The sequence below is a fragment of the Triturus cristatus genome, chromosome 10, assembly GCF_964204655.1.
Source record: "Triturus cristatus chromosome 10, aTriCri1.1, whole genome shotgun sequence".
Lineage (NCBI taxonomy): Eukaryota > Metazoa > Chordata > Amphibia > Caudata > Salamandridae > Triturus > Triturus cristatus.
The window spans coordinates 159,208,052-159,228,829 of NC_140593.1; the positions used below are offsets into that span (position 1 = coordinate 159,208,052).

General features: G+C 32.1%; 1 protein-coding gene across 10 annotated transcripts in view; it reads left to right on the forward strand.

Annotated features, from left to right (window-relative positions):
• Positions 1 to 20,778, forward strand: part of LOC146789135 (diacylglycerol kinase delta-like) — a 688,844-nt gene that overhangs the window by 616,622 nt on the left and 51,444 nt on the right. For 7 of the 10 annotated variants that reach the window (XR_014970027.1, XM_085630711.1, XM_085630705.1 and 4 more), the window contains 3 exons: positions 15,600 to 15,699; positions 16,307 to 16,414; positions 17,120 to 17,216. Coding sequence is in view for 9 of the 10 variants with exons in the window: in XM_085630711.1 (XP_085486837.1) it covers positions 15,600 to 15,699; positions 16,307 to 16,414; positions 17,120 to 17,216 (305 nt within the window). In the remaining variant the exon portion in view is untranslated. The remainder of the gene's footprint in view (positions 1 to 15,599; positions 15,700 to 16,306; positions 16,415 to 17,119; positions 17,217 to 20,778) is intronic. The other 3 variants (XM_085630706.1, XM_085630709.1, XM_085630713.1) reach the window with 1 other exon arrangement.

The following is a 20,778-nucleotide window of genomic DNA, read 5'->3' on the forward strand; positions in this document are numbered from 1 at the left end:
AATGAGTTGAACTTAAAAACCTTTTTGTCCAGACTGCCGCCTCTTATTCGGGTGCCTCTGTGTCCAGACTGCCGCCTCTTATTCGGGTGCCTCTGTGCTCCATAAGCCATCTGGTGGATACCCCAGGAACAGCCCCTTAAAGTGGTCTCAGGCGCATGTAGACAATGCAAATCATTGTCAAATACATGATAAGCTGTGACACTCCAAAGCTGAACAGAAGGGCATCCTTGGAGTCTGTCTGTCTGTCTGTCTGTCTGTCTGTCTGTCTGTCTGTCTGTCTGTCTGTCTGTCTGTCCATCTATCTATCTATCTATCTATCTATCTATCTATCTATCTATCTATCTGTCTGTCTGTCTGTCTGTCTGTCTGTCTGTCTGTCTGTCTGTCTGTCATCTATCTATCTATCTATCTATCTATCATCTATCTATCTATCTATCTATCTATCATCTATCAATCTATCTATCATCTATCATCTATCTATCTATCATCTATCATCTATCTATCTATCTATCTATCTATCATCTATCATCTATCTATCTATCATCTATCATCTATCATCTATCATCTATCATCTATCATCTATCTATCTATCTATCTATCATCTATCATCTATCTATCTATCTTCTATCTTCTATCTTCTATCATCTATCTATCTATCTATCTATCTATCTATCTATCTATCTATCTATCATCTATCATCTATCAATCTAGCTATCATCTATCATCTATCATCTATCATCTATCTATCTATCTATCTATCTATCTATCTATCTATCTATCTATCTATCTATCTATCTATCTATCTATCTATCATCTATCATCTATCTATCTATCATCTATCATCTATCATCTATCATCTATCATCTATCATCTATCATCTATCTATCTATCTATCTATCTATCATCTATCATCTATCAATCTATCTATCTATCTATCTATCTATCTATCTATCTATCTATCTATCTATCTATCTATCTATCTATCATCTATCTATCATCTATCTATCTATCTATCTATCTATCTATCTATCTATCTATCTATCTATCATCTATCTATCATCTATCTATCTATCTATCTATCTATCTATCTATCTATCTATCTATCATCTATCATCTATCATCTATCATCTATCTATCTATCTATCTATCTATCTATCTATCTATCTATCTATCATCTATCTATCATCTATCTATCTATCTATCTATCTATCTATCTATCTATCTATCTATCATCTATCTATCTATCTATCATCTATCTATCTATCTATCTATCATCTATCTATCTATCTATCTATCTATCTATCTTCTATCATCTATCATCTATCATCTATCTATCTATCTATCTATCTATCTATCTATCTATCTATCTATCTATCATCTATCTATCATCTATCTATCTATCTATCTATCTATCATCTATCTATCTATCTATCTATCTATCATCTATCTATCTATCTATCTATCTTCTATCATCTATCATCTATCATCTATCATCTATCTATCTATCTATCTATCTATCTATCTATCTATCTATCTATCTATCATCTATCTATCATCTATCTATCTATCTATCTATCTATCTATCTATCTATCTATCTATCATCTATCTATCTATCTACCATCTATCATCTATCTATCTATCTATCTATCTATCTATCTATCTATCTATCTATCTATCTATCTATCTATCTATCTATCTATCTATCTATCATCTATCAATCTATCTATCATCTATCATCTATCATCTATCATCTATCATCTATCATCTATCATCTATGTATCTATCTATCTATCATCTATCATCTATCATCTATCATCTATCATCTATCATCTATCTATCTATCTATCTATCTATCTATCTATCTATCTATCTATCTATCTATCTATCTATCTATCTATCTATCTATCAATCTATCTATCATCTATCATCTATCATCTATCTATCTATCATCTATCATCTATCATCTATCATCTATCATCTATGTATCTATCATCTATCATCTATCATCTATCATCTATCATCTATCATCTATCATCTATCTATCTATCATCTATCATCTATCATCTATCATCTATCATCTATCATCTATCATCTATCATCTATCATCTATCATCTATCATCTATCATCTATCATCTATCATCTATCATCTATCATCTATCATCTATCATCTATGTATCTATCATCTATGTATCTATCATCTATCTATCTATCATCTATCATCTATCATCTATCATCTATCATCTATCATCTATCATCTATCATCTATGTATCTATCATCTATCATCTATCATCTATCATCTATCATCTATCATCTATCATCTATCATCTATCATCTATCATCTATCATCTATCATCTATCATCTATCATCTATCTATCTATCTATCTATCAATCTATCTATCTATCTATCTATCTATCAATCTATCTATCATCTATCATCTATCATCTATCATCTATCATCTATCATCTATCATCTATCATCTATGTATCTATCTATCTATCATCTATCATCTATCATCTATCATCTATCATCTATCATCTATCATCTATCTATCTATCTATCTATCATCTAGCATCTATCTATCTATCTATCTATCAATCTATCTATCTATCTATCAATCTATCTATCAATCTATCAATCTATCAATCTATCTATCATCTATCATCTATCATCTATCATCTATCATCTATCATCTATCATCTATCATCTATGTATCTATCTATCTATCATCTATCATCTATCATCTATCATCTATCATCTATCATCTATCATCTATCTATCTATCTATCTATCATCTAGCATCTATCTATCTATCTATCTATCTATCTATCTATCTATCTTCTATCTATCTATCTATCTATCTATCTATCTATCTATCTATCTATCTATCTATCTATCTATCTATCTATCTATCTATCTATCATCTATCTATCTTCTATCTATCTATCTATCTATCTATCTATCTATCATCTATCATCTATCATCTATCTATCTATCATCTATCATCTATCATCTATCATCTATCATCTATCATCTATCATCTATCATCTATCATCTATCATCTATCATCTATCTATCTATCTATCTATCTATCTATCTATCTATCTATCTATCTATCTATCTATCTATCTATCATCTATCTATCTATCTATCTATCTATCTATCTATCTATCTATCTATCATCTATCTATCTATCTACCATCTATCATCTATCTATCTATCTATCTATCTATCTATCTATCTATCTATCTATCTATCTATCTATCTATCTATCTATCTATCTATCATCTATCAATCTATCTATCATCTATCATCTATCATCTATCATCTATCATCTATCATCTATCATCTATGTATCTATCTATCTATCATCTATCATCTATCATCTATCATCTATCATCTATCTATCTATCTATCTATCTATCTATCTATCTATCTATCTATCTATCTATCTATCTATCTATCTATCTATCAATCTATCTATCATCTATCATCTATCATCTATCATCTATCATCTATCTATCTATCATCTATCATCTATCATCTATCATCTATCATCTATCATCTATGTATCTATCATCTATCATCTATCATCTATCATCTATCATCTATCATCTATCATCTATCATCTATCATCTATCATCTATCTATCTATCATCTATCATCTATCATCTATCATCTATCATCTATCATCTATCATCTATCATCTATCATCTATCATCTATCATCTATCATCTATGTATCTATCATCTATCATCTATGTATCTATCATCTATCATCTATCATCTATCATCTATCATCTATCATCTATGTATCTATCATCTATCATCTATCTATCTATCATCTATCATCTATCATCTATCTATCTATCATCTATCATCTATCATCTATCATCTATCATCTATCATCTATCATCTATCATCTATCATCTATCATCTATCATCTATCTATCATCTATCTATCTATCTATCATCTATCTATCTATCTTCTATCTTCTATCTTCTATCTATCTATCTATCTATCTATCTATCTATCTATCTATCTATCTATCATCTATCATCTATCAATCTAGCTATCATCTATTATCTATCTATCTATCTATCTATCTATCTATCTATCTATCTATCTATCTATCATCTATCATCTATCTATCTATCATCTATCATCTATCATCTATCTATCTATCTATCTATCTATCTATCTATCTATCATCTATCATCTATCATCTATCATCTATCATCTATCTATCTATCTACCATCTATCATCTATCTATCTATCTATCTATCTATCTATCTATCTATCTATCTATCTATCTATCTATCTATCTATCTATCTATCATCTATCAATCTATCTATCATCTATCATCTATCATCTATCATCTATCATCTATCATCTATCATCTATCATCTATCATCTATCATCTATCATCTATGTATCTATCTATCTATCATCTATCATCTATCATCTATCATCTATCTATCTATCTATCTATCTATCTATCTATCTATCTATCTATCTATCTATCTATCATCTATCAATCTATCTATCATCTATCATCTATCATCTATCATCTATCATCTATCATCTATCATCTATCATCTATGTATCTATCTATCTATCATCTATCATCTATCATCTATCATCTATCATCTATCATCTATCATCTATCATCTATCATCTATCATCTATGTATCTATCATCTATCTATCATCTATCATCTATCTATCTATCATCTATCATCTATCATCTATCATCTATCATCTATCATCTATCATCTATCATCTATCTATCTATCTATCTATCTATCTATCTATCATCTATCATCTATCAATCTATCTATCTATCTATCTATCTATCTATCATCTATCTATCTATCTATCTATCTATCTATCTATCTATCTATCTATCTATCTATCTATCTATCTATCATCTATCTATCATCTATCTATCTATCTATCTATCTATCTATCTATCTATCTATCTATCTATCTATCATCTATCATCTATCTATCTATCATCTATCATCTATCATCTATCATCTATCATCTATCATCTATCATCTATCTATCTATCTATCTATCTATCTATCTATCATCTATCATCTATCAATCTATCTATCTATCTATCTATCTATCTATCTATCATCTATCTATCTATCTATCTATCTATCTATCTATCTATCTATCTATCATCTATCTATCTATCTATCTATCTATCTATCTATCTATCTATCATCTATCTATCATCTATCTATCTATCTATCTATCTATCTATCTATCTATCCATCTATCATCTATCATCTATCATCTATCTATCTATCTATCTATCTATCTATCTATCTATCTATCATCTATCTATCATCTATCATCTATCTATCTATCTATCTATCTATCTATCATCTATCTATCTATCTATCATCTATCTATCTATCTATCTATCATCTATCTATCTATCTATCTATCTTCTATCATCTATCATCTATCATCTATCTATCTATCTATCTATCTATCTATCTATCTATCTATCTATCATCTATCTATCATCTATCTATCTATCTATCTATCTATCATCTATCTATCTATCTATCTATCTATCATCTATCTATCTATCTATCTATCTTCTATCATCTATCATCTATCATCTATCATCTATCTATCTATCTATCTATCTATCTATCTATCTATCTATCTATCTATCATCTATCTATCATCTATCTATCTATCTATCTATCTATCTATCTATCTATCTATCTATCATCTATCTATCTATCTACCATCTATCATCTATCTATCTATCTATCTATCTATCTATCTATCTATCTATCTATCTATCTATCTATCTATCTATCTATCTATCTATCTATCTATCATCTATCAATCTATCTATCATCTATCATCTATCTATTCTATCATCTATCATCTATCATCTATCATCTATGTATCTATCTATCTATCATCTATCATCTATCATCTATCATCATTCATCTATCTATCTATCTATCTATCTATCTATCTATCTATCTTCTATCTATCTATCTATCTATCTATCTATCATCTATCTATCATCTATCATCTATCATCTATCATCTATCTATCTATCATCTATCATCTATCATCTATCATCTATCATCTATCATCTATGTATCTATCATCTATCATCTATCATCTATCATCTATCATCATCATCTATCATCTATCTATCTATCATCTATCATCTATCATCTATCATCTATCATCTATCATCTATCATCTATCATCTATCATCTATCATCTATCATCTATCATCTATCATCTATCATCTATCATCTATCATCTATCATCTATCATCTATGTATCTATCATCTATGTATCTATCATCTATCTATCTATCATCTATCATCTATCATCTATCATCTATCATCTATCATCTATCATCTATCATCTATCATCTATCATCTATGTATCTATCATCTATCATCTATCATCTATCATCTATCATCTATCATCTATCATCTATCATCTATCATCTATCATCTATCATCTATCATCTATCATCTATCATCTATCTATCTATCTATCTATCATCTATCTATCTATCTAACTATCTATCTATCAATCTATCTATCATCTATCATCTATCATCTATCATCTATCATCTATCATCTATGTATCTATCTATCTATCATCTATCATCTATCATCTATCATCTATCATCTATCATCTATCATCTATCTATCTATCTATCTATCATCTAGCATCTATCTATCTATCTATCTATCAATCTATCTATCTATCTATCAATCTATCATCTATCATCTATCTATCTATCATCTATCATCTATCATCTATCATCTATCATCTATCATCTATCTATCTATCTATCTATCATCTATCATCTATCATCTATCATCTATCTCATCTATCATCTATCATCTACATCTATCTATCTATCTATCATCTATCTATCTATCTATCATCTATCTATCTATCTATCTATCTATCTATCTATCTATCTATCTATCTATCTATCTATCTATCTATCTATCTATCATCTATCTATCTATCTATCTATATCTATCTATCTATCTATCTATCTATCTATCTATCTATCTATCTATCTATCTATCTATCTATCTATCTATCTATCATCTATCATCTATCAATCTATCTATCATCTATCTATCTATCTATCTATCTATCTATCTATCTATCTATCTATCTATCTATCTATCTATCATCTATCTATCTATCATCTATCATCTATCATCTATCTATCTATCTATCTATCTATCTATCTATCTATCATCTATCATCTATCATCTATCATCTATCATCCTATCTATCTATCTACCATCTATCATCTATCTATCTATCTATCTATCTATCCATCTATCATCTATCTATCTATCTATCTATCTATCTATCTATCTATCTATCATCTATCATCTATCTATCTATCTATCTATCTATCATCTATCATCTATCATCTATCATCTATCATCTATCATCTATCTATCTATCTATCTATCAATCTATCATCTATCATCTATCATCTATCTATCTATCTATCATCTATCTATCTATCTATCTATCTATCTATCTATCTATCTATCTATCTATCTATCTATCTATCATCATCTATCATCTATCATCTATCATCTATCATCTATCTCTATCTATCTATCTATCATCTATCATCTATCATCTATCATCTATCATCTATCTATCTATCATCTATCATCTATCATCTATCATCTATCATCTATCATCTATCTATCTATCATCTATCATCTATCTATCTATCATCTATCATCTATCCTATCATCTATCATCTATCATCTATCTATCTATCTATCTATCTATCTATCTATCTATCATCTTTCATCTATCAATCTATCTATCTATCTATCTATCTATCTATCTATCATCTATCTATCTATCTATCTATCTATCTATCTATCTATCTATCTATCTATCTATCTATCATCTATCTATCATCTATCTATCTATCTATCTATCTATCTATCTATCTATCTATCTATCTATCATCTATCATCTATCTATCTATCATCTATCATCTATCATCTATCATCTATCATCTATCATCTATCATCTATCTATCTATCTATCTATCTATCTATCATCTATCATCTATCAATCTATCTATCTATCTATCTATCTATCTATCTATCTATCATCTATCTATCTATCTATCTATCTATCTATCTATCTATCTATCTATCTATCATCTATCTATCATCTATCTATCTATCTATCTATCTATCTATCTATCTATCTATCTATCTATCTATCATCTATCTATCTATCTATCTATCTATCTATCTATCTATCTATCATCTATCATCTATCATCTATCATCTATCTATCTATCTATCTATCTATCTATCTATCTATCTATCATCTATCTATCATCTATCTATCTATCTATCTATCTATCTATCTATCTATCTATCTATCATCTATCTATCTATCTATCATCTATCTATCTATCTATCTATCATCTATCTATCTATCTATCTATCTTCTATCATCTATCATCTATCATCTATCTATCTATCTATCTATCTATCTATCTATCTATCTATCTATCTATCTATCTATCATCTATCTATCATCTATCTATCTATCTATCTATCTATCATCTATCTATCTATCTATCTATCTATCATCTATCTATCTATCTATCTATCTTCTATCATCTATCATCTATCATCTATCATCTATCTATCTATCTATCTATCTATCTATCTATCTATCTATCTATCTATCTATCATCTATCTATCATCTATCTATCTATCTATCTATCTATCTATCTATCTATCTATCTATCTATCATCTATCTATCTATCTACCATCTATCATCTATCTATCTATCTATCTATCTATCTATCTATCTATCTATCTATCTATCTATCTATCTATCTATCTATCTATCTATCTATCTATCTATCTATCTATCATCTATCTATCTATCTATCATCTATCTATCTATCTATCTATCATCTATCTATCTATCTATCTATCTATCTATCTATCTATCTATCTATCTATCTATCATCTATCTATCATCTATCTATCTATCTATCTATCTATCTATCTATCTATCTATCATCTATCTATCTATCTACCATCTATCATCTATCTATCTATCTATCTATCTATCTATCTATCTATCTATCTATCTATCTATCTATCTATCTATCTATCTATCTATCTATCTATCTATCATCTATCTATCTATCTATCATCTATCTATCTATCTATCTATCATCTATCTATCTATCTATCTATCTTCTATCATCTATCATCTATCATCTATCTATCTATCTATCTATCTATCTATCTATCTATCTATCTATCTATCATCTATCTATCATCTATCTATCTATCTATCTATCTATCATCTATCTATCTATCTATCTATCTATCATCTATCTATCTATCTATCTATCTTCTATCATCTATCATCTATCATCTATCATCTATCTATCTATCTATCTATCTATCTATCTATCTATCTATCTATCTATCATCTATCTATCATCTATCTATCTATCTATCTATCTATCTATCTATCTATCTATCTATCATCTATCTATCTATCTACCATCTATCATCTATCTATCTATCTATCTATCTATCTATCTATCTATCTATCTATCTATCTATCTATCTATCTATCTATCTATCTATCATCTATCAATCTATCTATCATCTATCATCTATCATCTATCATCTATCATCTATCATCTATCATCTATGTATCTATCTATCTATCATCTATCATCTATCATCTATCATCTATCATCTATCTATCTATCTATCTATCTATCTATCTATCTATCTATCTATCTATCTATCTATCTATCTATCTATCTATCTATCAATCTATCTATCATCTATCATCTATCATCTATCATCTATCATCTATCATCTATCTATCTATCATCTATCATCTATCATCTATCATCTATCATCTATCATCTATGTATCTATCATCTATCATCTATCATCTATCATCTATCATCTATCATCTATCATCTATCATCTATCATCTATCATCTATGTATCTATCATCTATCATCTATCATCTATCATCTATCATCTATCATCTATCATCTATCATCTATCATCTATCATCTATCTATCTATCATCTATCTATCTATCTATCTATCTATCATCTATCTATCTATCTATCTATCTTCTATCATCTATCATCTATCATCTATCATCTATCTATCTATCTATCTATCTATCTATCTATCTATCTATCTATCTATCTATCATCTATCTATCATCTATCTATCTATCTATCTATCTATCTATCTATCTATCTATCTATCATCTATCTATCTATCTACCATCTATCATCTATCTATCTATCTATCTATCTATCTATCTATCTATCTATCTATCTATCTATCTATCTATCTATCTATCTATCTATCATCTATCAATCTATCTATCATCTATCATCTATCATCTATCATCTATCATCTATCATCTATCATCTATGTATCTATCATCTATCATCTATCATCTATCATCTATCATCTATCTATCTATCTATCTATCTATCTATCTATCTATCTATCTATCTATCTATCTATCTATCTATCAATCTATCTATCATCTATCATCTATCATCTATCATCTATCATCTATCTATCTATCATCTATCATCTATCATCTATCATCTATCATCTATCATCTATGTATCTATCATCTATCATCTATCATCTATCATCTATCATCTATCATCTATCTATCTATCATCTATCATCTATCATCTATCATCTATCATCTATCATCTATCATCTATCATCTATCATCTATCATCTATCATCTATCATCTATCATCTATCATCTATCATCTATCATCTATCATCTATGTATCTATCATCTATCTATCTATCATCTATCATCTATCATCTATCATCTATCATCTATCATCTATCATCTATGTATCTATCATCTATCATCTATCTATCTATCATCTATCATCTATCATCTATCTATCTATCATCTATCATCTATCATCTATCATCTATCATCTATCATCTATCATCTATCATCTATCATCTATCATCTATCTATCTATCTATCTATCAATCTATCAATCTATCTATCTATCTATCTATCTATCTATCTATCAATCTATCTATCATCTATCATCTATCATCTATCATCTATCATCTATCATCTATCATCTATCATCTATCATCTATGTATCTATCTATCTATCATCTATCATCTATCATCTATCATCTATCTATCTATCTATCTATCATCTAGCATCTATCTATCTATCTATCTATCAATCTATCTATCTATCTATCAATCTATCAATCTATCTATCATCTATCATCTATCATCTATCATCTATCATCTATCATCTATCATCTATCATCTATGTATCTATCTATCTATCATCTATCATCTATCATCTATCATCTATCATCTATCATCTATCATCTATCTATCTATCTATCTATCATCTAGCATCTATCTATCTATCTATCTATCTATCTATCTATCTTCTATCTATCTATCTATCTATCTATCTATCTATCTATCTATCTATCTATCTATCTATCTATCTATCTATCTATCATCTATCTATCTTCTATCTATCTATCTATCTATCTATCTATCTATCTATCTATCTATCTATCTATCTATCTATCTATCTATCTATCATCTATCATCTATCAATCTATCTATCATCTATTATCTATCTATCTATCTATCTATCTATCTATCTATCTATCTATCTATCTATCATCTATCATCTATCTATCTATCATCTATCATCTATCATCTATCTATCTATCTATCTATCTATCTATCTATCATCTATCATCTATCATCTATCATCTATCATCTATCTATCTATCTACCATCTATCATCTATCTATCTATCTATCTATCTATCTATCTATCTATCTATCTATCTATCTATCTATCTATCTATCTATCTATCTATCTATCTATCATCTATCAATCTATCTATCATCTATCATCTATCATCTATCATCTATCATCTATCATCTATCATCTATGTATCTATCTATCTATCATCTATCATCTATCATCTATCATCTATCATCTATCTATCTATCTATCTATCTATCTATCTATCTATCTATCTATCTATCTATCTATCTATCTATCTATCTATCTATCTATCTATCTATCTATCTATCATCTATCAATCTATCTATCATCTATCATCTATCATCTATCATCTATCATCTATCTATCTATCATCTATCATCTATCATCTATCATCTATCATCTATCATCTATGTATCTATCATCTATCATCTATCATCTATCATCTATCATCTATCATCTATCTATCTATCATCTATCATCTATCATCTATCATCTATCATCTATCATCTATCATCTATCATCTATCATCTATCATCTATCATCTATCATCTATCATCTATCATCTATCATCTATCATCTATCATCTATCATCTATCATCTATGTATCTATCATCTATCTATCTATCATCTATCATCTATCATCTATCATCTATCATCTATCATCTATGTATCTATCATCTATCATCTATCTATCTATCATCTATCATCTATCATCTATCTATCTATCATCTATCATCTATCATCTATCATCTATCATCTATCATCTATCATCTATCATCTATCATCTATCATCTATCATCTATGTATCTATCATCTATCATCTATCTATCTATCATCTATCATCTATCATCTATCTATCTATCATCTATCATCTATCATCTATCATCTATCATCTATCATCTATCATCTATCATCTATCATCTATCATCTATCTATCTATCTATCAATCTATCAATCTATCTATCTATCTATCAATCTATCAATCTATCTATTATCTATCATCTATCATCTATCATCTATCATCTATCATCTATCATCTATCATCTATCATCTATGTATCTATCTATCTATCATCTATCATCTATCATCTATCATCTATCATCTATCATCTATCATCTATCTATCTATCTATCTATCATCTAGCATCTATCTATCTATCTATCTATCTATCTATCTATCTATCTTCTATCTATCTATCTATCTATCTATCTATCTATCTATCTATCTATCTATCTATCTATCTATCTATCTATCTATCTATCATCTATCTATCTTCTATCTATCTATCTATCTATCTATCTATCTATCTATCTATCTATCTATCTATCTATCTATCTATCTATCTATCATCTATCATCTATCAATCTATCTATCATCTATTATCTATCTATCTATCTATCTATCTATCTATCTATCTATCTATCTATCTATCATCTATCATCTATCTACTATCATCTATCATCTATCATCTATCTATCTATCTATCTATCTATCTATCTATCTATCTATCATCTATCATCTATCATCTATCATCTATCTATCTATCTATCTATCTATCATCTATCTATCTATCTATCTATCTATCTATCTATCTATCTATCTATCTATCTATCTTTGTTCCCAATAGAACATTACGATCTACCGTCTCCAGGAATATAACAGTTTCAAAGCTCAACAGCGCTCTTTGGGGCGGGAGAAGCTTTATACTGTCCACTGGAAGGATGTGTAGCAAGTTACCCATGCATTTAAAAGCTCAATCCAACCTGAATCATTTTAGGAAATGGCTTAAAACCTGACTTATCTCTAACTAACACTCCCATAGGCTTTACCTCAGTTTCAGGCAGCTCGCTAGCGCCAAGACGCCCAAGGGCATTTGTGAGCTTTATAAAAATTTTGCTTTCCTATCTATTATAAAGCACACAAATGCCCTTGGGCGTCTTGGCGCTAGCGAGCTGTCTGAAACTGAGGTGAAACTTATGATGAGCATACCAACATAACCTTGACTACAGGTGGTCTTGACCATGCAGTGCTGAATGAGCCATGCAGAGGGCCTTAAATGTAACCCGTGTTTTTTACTGGCAGCCGATGTAGATCAACAATTGCTTGGGAGATGGGCTGGAATTTCGGAATGTTTAACTGGAGCCGGGTGGCAGCATTTTGTAAGATATGGAGTTTATTCAGCAGTAGTTGTTGCAGACCATATATCTGCATTTGTTCCTGGTTCATAGCCATCCTTGGAAACACTCTAGTCGCGCCACTTAGAACAGATGATGTTATAGGGCAATGATACTCAAAGTATGGCCTGGAGGCCGCACGCAGCCCTTTTGACCTTTAGATGCAGCCCCTGGACAACAGCAGCTCTGGGCTGCTGTTTACTGGACTCAGCACTACCATTAAAAAAATGTTAAGTAAATAGAAAGCATTTATTTAAATATTAAGTGCATTTAAAGAAAGGCAGTAACTAGGGTGTACTGCACCCCTTCATTCTAGAAACACCTTCATTTTTAAAGACAACAAACGTGGAAAAATATTATAGTCTCTTAAAAATTCAAAAAGTTTATATCATTAACCTGCAGAACCATTTCAGCTTAGTAAATCAGATTCTAGCAGTGCATTCAGAAGTTTTTTTTTTAAAGGATACTTTTCAAACTTTTCAATTTAAAAACGTTCAGGCTCTACCCTCTCCTGACAACAGTGCTATTAGTGATTAGAACCAAACACACAAGATGGTTTTGTACAGCACGCATCCTGAAATCATGTTTTTTGAGGTCCTCTTACATGTGATAATGAAGAAAAAAGGAGGGAAAGTGAAATAAAACAATTGCCCAGGATTACCCAATTTAGGCAAGTGGGAAAACTGGGATTCACCCCACGTTTTCTGGTTTCACATTGTACAATTCAGCTCAGCCACTAGATGTACATGCTCATTTCCGCTACACCCACTTTACAACCCGACCACCACCCCGCTGGCATCAGTGCGGCCCTCGGTCATACCAAAGACCAAACTTTTCGGCCCCCGGGAAAATGTTTGCGAGTACCCATGTTCTAAGGGCAGAATGGGTGGACTTCCTTCTATTGACGCATTTCACACGATCACTCCTGAACAGAAGTCATACTCTGCTCTGCTTCAAAGCTGTCTCTTTACTGAATACTGCATTAGTCTCTATCCTGTGGTAAATATGTCCAATAGTACTTCCTGAACAGAGAGAGAGAAATAAGACGGAGAGAATCCGATAATGCAGTTGTGCTATTTCTGTCCAAATAGACATAAACAATGAACATGCAACTTGAAAATATTTGTTCTATGTTGAAAAAATCCAGGTATTTGTTTAATTGACTGATTTTCATTTGCTTTAGTATATGAGGCAGAGAGTAGATTGAATGTGAAATTAAGTAATGAGAAAGTTTCACTTATTAAGTAATAATAGTTATTTTCTCAGCCATACAGTTTTGAATACCTCACAATACAATTGCAACTGTCTTACTTGTACCAAAGAGGATAATATCATTTACACAATAAACAATGTACCAGAGTCTGTTTTAGCAACAACATTTGCGAGGTGAAAGTTTGTATCACTGCAAACTTTTTATGGTGAAAAGTACTTCTGAGGAATGGCAAATATAGCAGCATGGAACAGCGACCGACATATGATAGATCATCATGTATAATTCTTAATGGTTATTTTTTCTGGACAGATTCTCGGCGGGGTACAGTGTCATCCACGACGTCGTCTATTTTTCTGGACAGATCGGACACATTTAGTCCCCTTCATTTCACAGAGGATCCTAACTCTATGTAAGTATTGAGGTAGACATCACACAGCTATAATCAAAGGTTTTTAGTGGGGAGTTGTTACCTGGGGTTATCTGTGTTTTAGAAAACTGCTCCTAATTAATTTTTAGGTCTCGCCTGACCCAGCGCCTGCGCTGGTCTGGCGAGACTTATTGAGAGGGCTACAAAAAGTGCTACCAGGCCAGCCTAGAGCTACAGGGCATGTGCGCGGGCGCGCTCGCCATGCTTGGCCGCGATGATGTTTGATCGCGATCACTTTCGCGGCCGCACGGCCGCTTTGCATAGCCAATAGGTCTCGCTTTTGGGACCTTATAAGTATTTAGTTATGCAACTGTTGCATGGCTAAACACTTATAAGGTCCCAAAGGCGAGACCTATTGGCTATGCCAATGCTTGTTTTAATTGTCTGCGGGTGGACTAAAAGGCTACCAAATCCCCTCTCCTGGAATCTCCGAGCTTAGATCCCACCGAGACTATTTCAGAAAGAATTATGTTCTAGTAGAACAGACATGACAAGTTAACCAGAGCTATTCTTTGTTGCAGTTTTACAACCTAATTATATCTTCCTCTTTTAGCAAAACTACATTAAATTGTGTAATTTCTCAATACAGACAGTTCTCGGAAAGATGCACTATGAACAACTACTTTGGTATCGGACTGGATGCAAAGATCTCACTGGAATTTAACCACAAAAGAGACGAGAATCCCAAAAAGTGCAGGTATGGAGATGCAGCCATCACTCACTGGCTATGTCCTATGTTTCTTTAGCAGGGAAAGCCTGTGAAACAACCCTCTATCAGCTGCTGGACTGGGCATTTTGACCATCAGATAACTGTAAAAATAGTTGCAATTGTCTTACATCACAATCCTACAAAAATTTGGATTTTCACTTTGTATGATCTGGTGACCCAGGAATGTAGTTTGTCTCCTTCAAGGAAGGCATTGTGCCATTGGACGACACTACCATATAATCTCACTGCTAAGGCGAGTAATATTAAATGGGGAAAAACATCTTTTTGGTGAACAATATGATTATCTTGATTACCTGCACATACCCCTCGAGTATCTGTAAACCACAGGACCCTCTGACATACATTTTGGGGCATTTCGCTCTGGAAAGAAAGCACATTTCGTCATATCCAAATTATCAGAATGTCCTGTGGTAGAATCTTAATTTCTAAATATCCCATGGATCTTACAGTTAAAAACACTTGCTTGAAGAAATGTGATCTTCATAAACATTACGCTGTCTAAGCCATTTTTATATGTTGCTCAAATGTAGTCTACACATACCCCTGCCCCCATCCTCAAGCATTCATACATGAGGTTTCAAGTATCAGTGTGCCCCACAGAGCATGGGTATTTGCTTTGCTTCATGCTTACAGTTGCCAATAAAGTTGTTTAACCCATGCTCCTCTCGGCAGCAGCCGGACCAGAAATATGATGTGGTATGGAGTGCTGGGGACCAAGGAATTGCTCCAGAAGACCTACAAGAACCTGGAACAGAAGGTGAAGCTGGAGGTAAGGAATGACTGCCCTAAACTATATGCCTAGAGAAGTTATTGAACAATATTCTATTACCTCTCAATGTGGTAGTACTTAATTCTCTAATTAGAAGTGGGCAGTAGTGCAAAATTTGCTCATTCGTGATAGGCACAATAAGTTCAACGTCAGCAGGATTTCTTCAATCGAAATTATGGCCAACTTGTAGTATGATGGCCTTACGCTGCCGGTGGTAATTCTGCAAGTGGAAATCCAGCAGATGGTGAATTTATTTCATCTTCCAGGAGTCAGTGGATTCTACATTACAAGGAATCTCTAAATCAGAACTTTTGTTTTTGAAAACTGCAGTGGCGAAAACTACATTTAAATGGTACTTTCATTTAAAAAGAAAACTTGTGTTACTTTGGGGATAGCTTTCCATGGCCTTGGCTGCTGCAATTTTCTGTGGTTCGGAAAGGCACTTATAAAATTGCATGGCACAAGTCGTTATTATTTATTTATTTTGTGGTTTTCCATAGCGCGGATATGACCCAAGGGTGACAGAGCGCTTTACAAACGGACAAGTTGCACATAAAAAGCGGACACAATGAGGGAGTTCTCAGTGGCCGGCAAGGGCTTTATTGTACGATGGAGAGTACTCCTGGACAAGCAACAGCCTCATGGTGATCTGGATGCAGGCATCCTGCTCAGTAAAGAAGATTAATTAGGGTTAAATTGCCTTCAACCCTTGCCCAGCAGATCAGGAGGGAGATAACTTCAGAGGTCATTGACTTATGATGCAAAGTGTTGATTGAGACTGGGGATATGGAGTTCCAGAGTTTTGGTGCACTGCCTGTGAAGTATTGGTTGAATTTCCTCCTTTTTATGATGCTAGAATAAAGATATTGTGGTTGTATGTCAAAATATCATCACCAAAACATAGCGGTACCAGAATCTTTTCTCAAAAATGTTGAGGACAAAAATATCAATAAGGTATGTGCATTTAGGCAAGGATTAATTTACAATTCTTGACTTCACCGATACATACTTTGAAGATATATTTATCACCAAGGTACATATATGTTGAGTTAAGTAAAGCAAGTCTAAACTTACTTATATAAACAAAATCTTGATTTTTCTGCTTGATATTTTTGAAACGATATACTGTATCACGATATTTTACAGTCAACATTAAGGTGGAATAACAATTTTGCCTTGGCATAGATTGTGCACCCTGTAAATAATGCAGAATGTGGTGTTTCATCATAGATTATAAATTCCAGAAATGTAGGAGCCACCAGCATGCCAATTAGGCATTAGTAACATTGGAACTAGATTATCTAGATTGCATCGCTGCCAATACAGTTTTACACCTTTATTGCAGCCACCAGGCGCGCAACACCCATTGGACTCAAAGGGCTTCAGTCCCCCCCCCCCCCCCCCTCGTGTGTGGCAGCCCGGGATGAGACACCTTCCCGGGCAAAAAAGCAGCCGCACCCGAGCGCTTCACAGGTCTTTAAAAGACCATTTGCATGTTAAGGAGGCCTTGCTGTTGTTTCACCCCTTCTAAGAGCCCCTGCAGCTCCACTCTGCCTATTGCTTAAAGTTCAGCCCCCCCGAAATTTTTGCTCAGCCCCCCCCGAAATTTGGCTCTAGTTGCGCCTCTGGCAGCCACCCAATGCCAATGGGAACTTGCTCCAACTCCATTCTTAAGGAGTTACTTTCCACTGGTTGGGGGTTCGAATGCTATTATTGAACAAGTTAGGCACAGCAAATGATGGGCAAAAGTGCCCGATTATCAGCAAGTAGTCATACCCTTGAGACTATTTATTTGCAATTTGATGTACTTAAATCACCCAATTAAGACACAATTCCCTGTCTCTAAACACATACCTCTGATATAGGTTTTCTATAGCATTTTACTGATATTATTTGGACCACTATAAAAGGCGTTCGTTTGTAGAAAGCAAGTGCTACGTGGTTCACGTAGTTATGAGAAGATAGTAGGTCAGCCGCCATTCACTGTATTCCAGTTTCCTCACAGGGCTGATGCAGAGAAGGGAAACAAATAAGGAAACAGTGTTCATCTCTGTAGGGCCCAAGCCCACTCACGCAGCCAGAGACTGAGAGGGGGTGCCCATGGTTTCAGCAGAAGGAAGGCAAATATGTGAACGAGGAATGCCTTGAGCTGTGTGGAAAGCTTTCGGGAGCAGTGGAGGCACTGCCTGAGAGCAGTTCATATTGTAGACCTCTCTGTGCAAATGAGTGAGGCTGTTTAAATGATCCAGGGTTGACTGGCAAACAGTGCAGCCTACCAAGAGTTGGGGTGATTTGGGGTGGCTTCTGTGATTCAATGCACCTCTTTTTTTCATAAGCCAGAGAACAGCCTCCTTTTTAGGTTTGCTGGAGTCTTGCTTTGTGCCAACTATTGCATCTCTTATTGTGACTAGATGCATTTAAAATAAAAGGATATTTATAACTGTTATTTAACACTTGTGTTTAATGTAGCATAGCATACAAAGAAAGCAGATCAATTCACACAATAATAAGTAACATATAATAAAGTGCATGAAACACAATGGAACACAAGATAGAAGAGAGAAAGAAAGGGAAAAATACTTTATGCCAGGACTGAATAGAGTCAATAGATATATTGTCTATGTTTTTTTATAATGGGAGCAGCTCAGTTTATTTGTGTGTTTTCAATTTCTTTGCCTTTGGGAATTCTGACAAGTGACACGATTTTACCTCTGCTGTGAAAAGTTTGATCTACAGAGAAACAGGAAACAGCTTTGAAGCAAGGCCATCAGATTTTAAGTTGTAAGCATACTTACAAGGTAGCATGTTAAAGTTTAATAAAGATGGGATTTATTCATTCAGATTACTTGGCTCCATCTACAAATTCTGCCCCTTACATGAAAGATGCTCTCAGCACAGGGATAGAAATGCTGGAAATACATAGCATATTTGCGTTTGTTTGAAATAAATTCATTTTATGGCTTGTGTATGTGTAGGTTCATGGCCAATTAAGATACTCATACTTATTTATTTGTATATGTCATCGGTCCTAGGACAATGCTTACTGGATATTTGTTTTAGAGTTCATTTCATTTGTCTTTCTGGGCCTGCAACATTCCTTTTCAAATAAATTTAAAAAAACATATTCTTGACCAAAGTTTCTTTAGTGAGATCTATCCCCGGATCAACCTTTAATACATTTTTAGGGTAAAAGTAGCATCCGCCAACAGAGTGCCTTTCTGGAAATTAACAAAGCACGCATTCAAACATTATGCAAGAATTGCTTTTGCGGAGGGCCCATCGGTTAACGATCTCAAGCTTTCATGTATTTCTTTTGACACTAATAGGACACAAGCAACATTTTCAATTCGATGGTTGCGTTTCATTCAACATTCGACCCAGGCGTTTTCCCTATGCAAACAGCCCCAGCTGGACAAGTATCACTTTAGTATATACTCTTGATATGCTCTAGATTCCATCTCTTTTTTTTTTTTAAACAACCACACATTCAAAGGCTCCCTCACAGTATGGTCATGTGCAATGCTTAGATGAGAGTTGTGATATGTTTAATAGAAAGAACCAC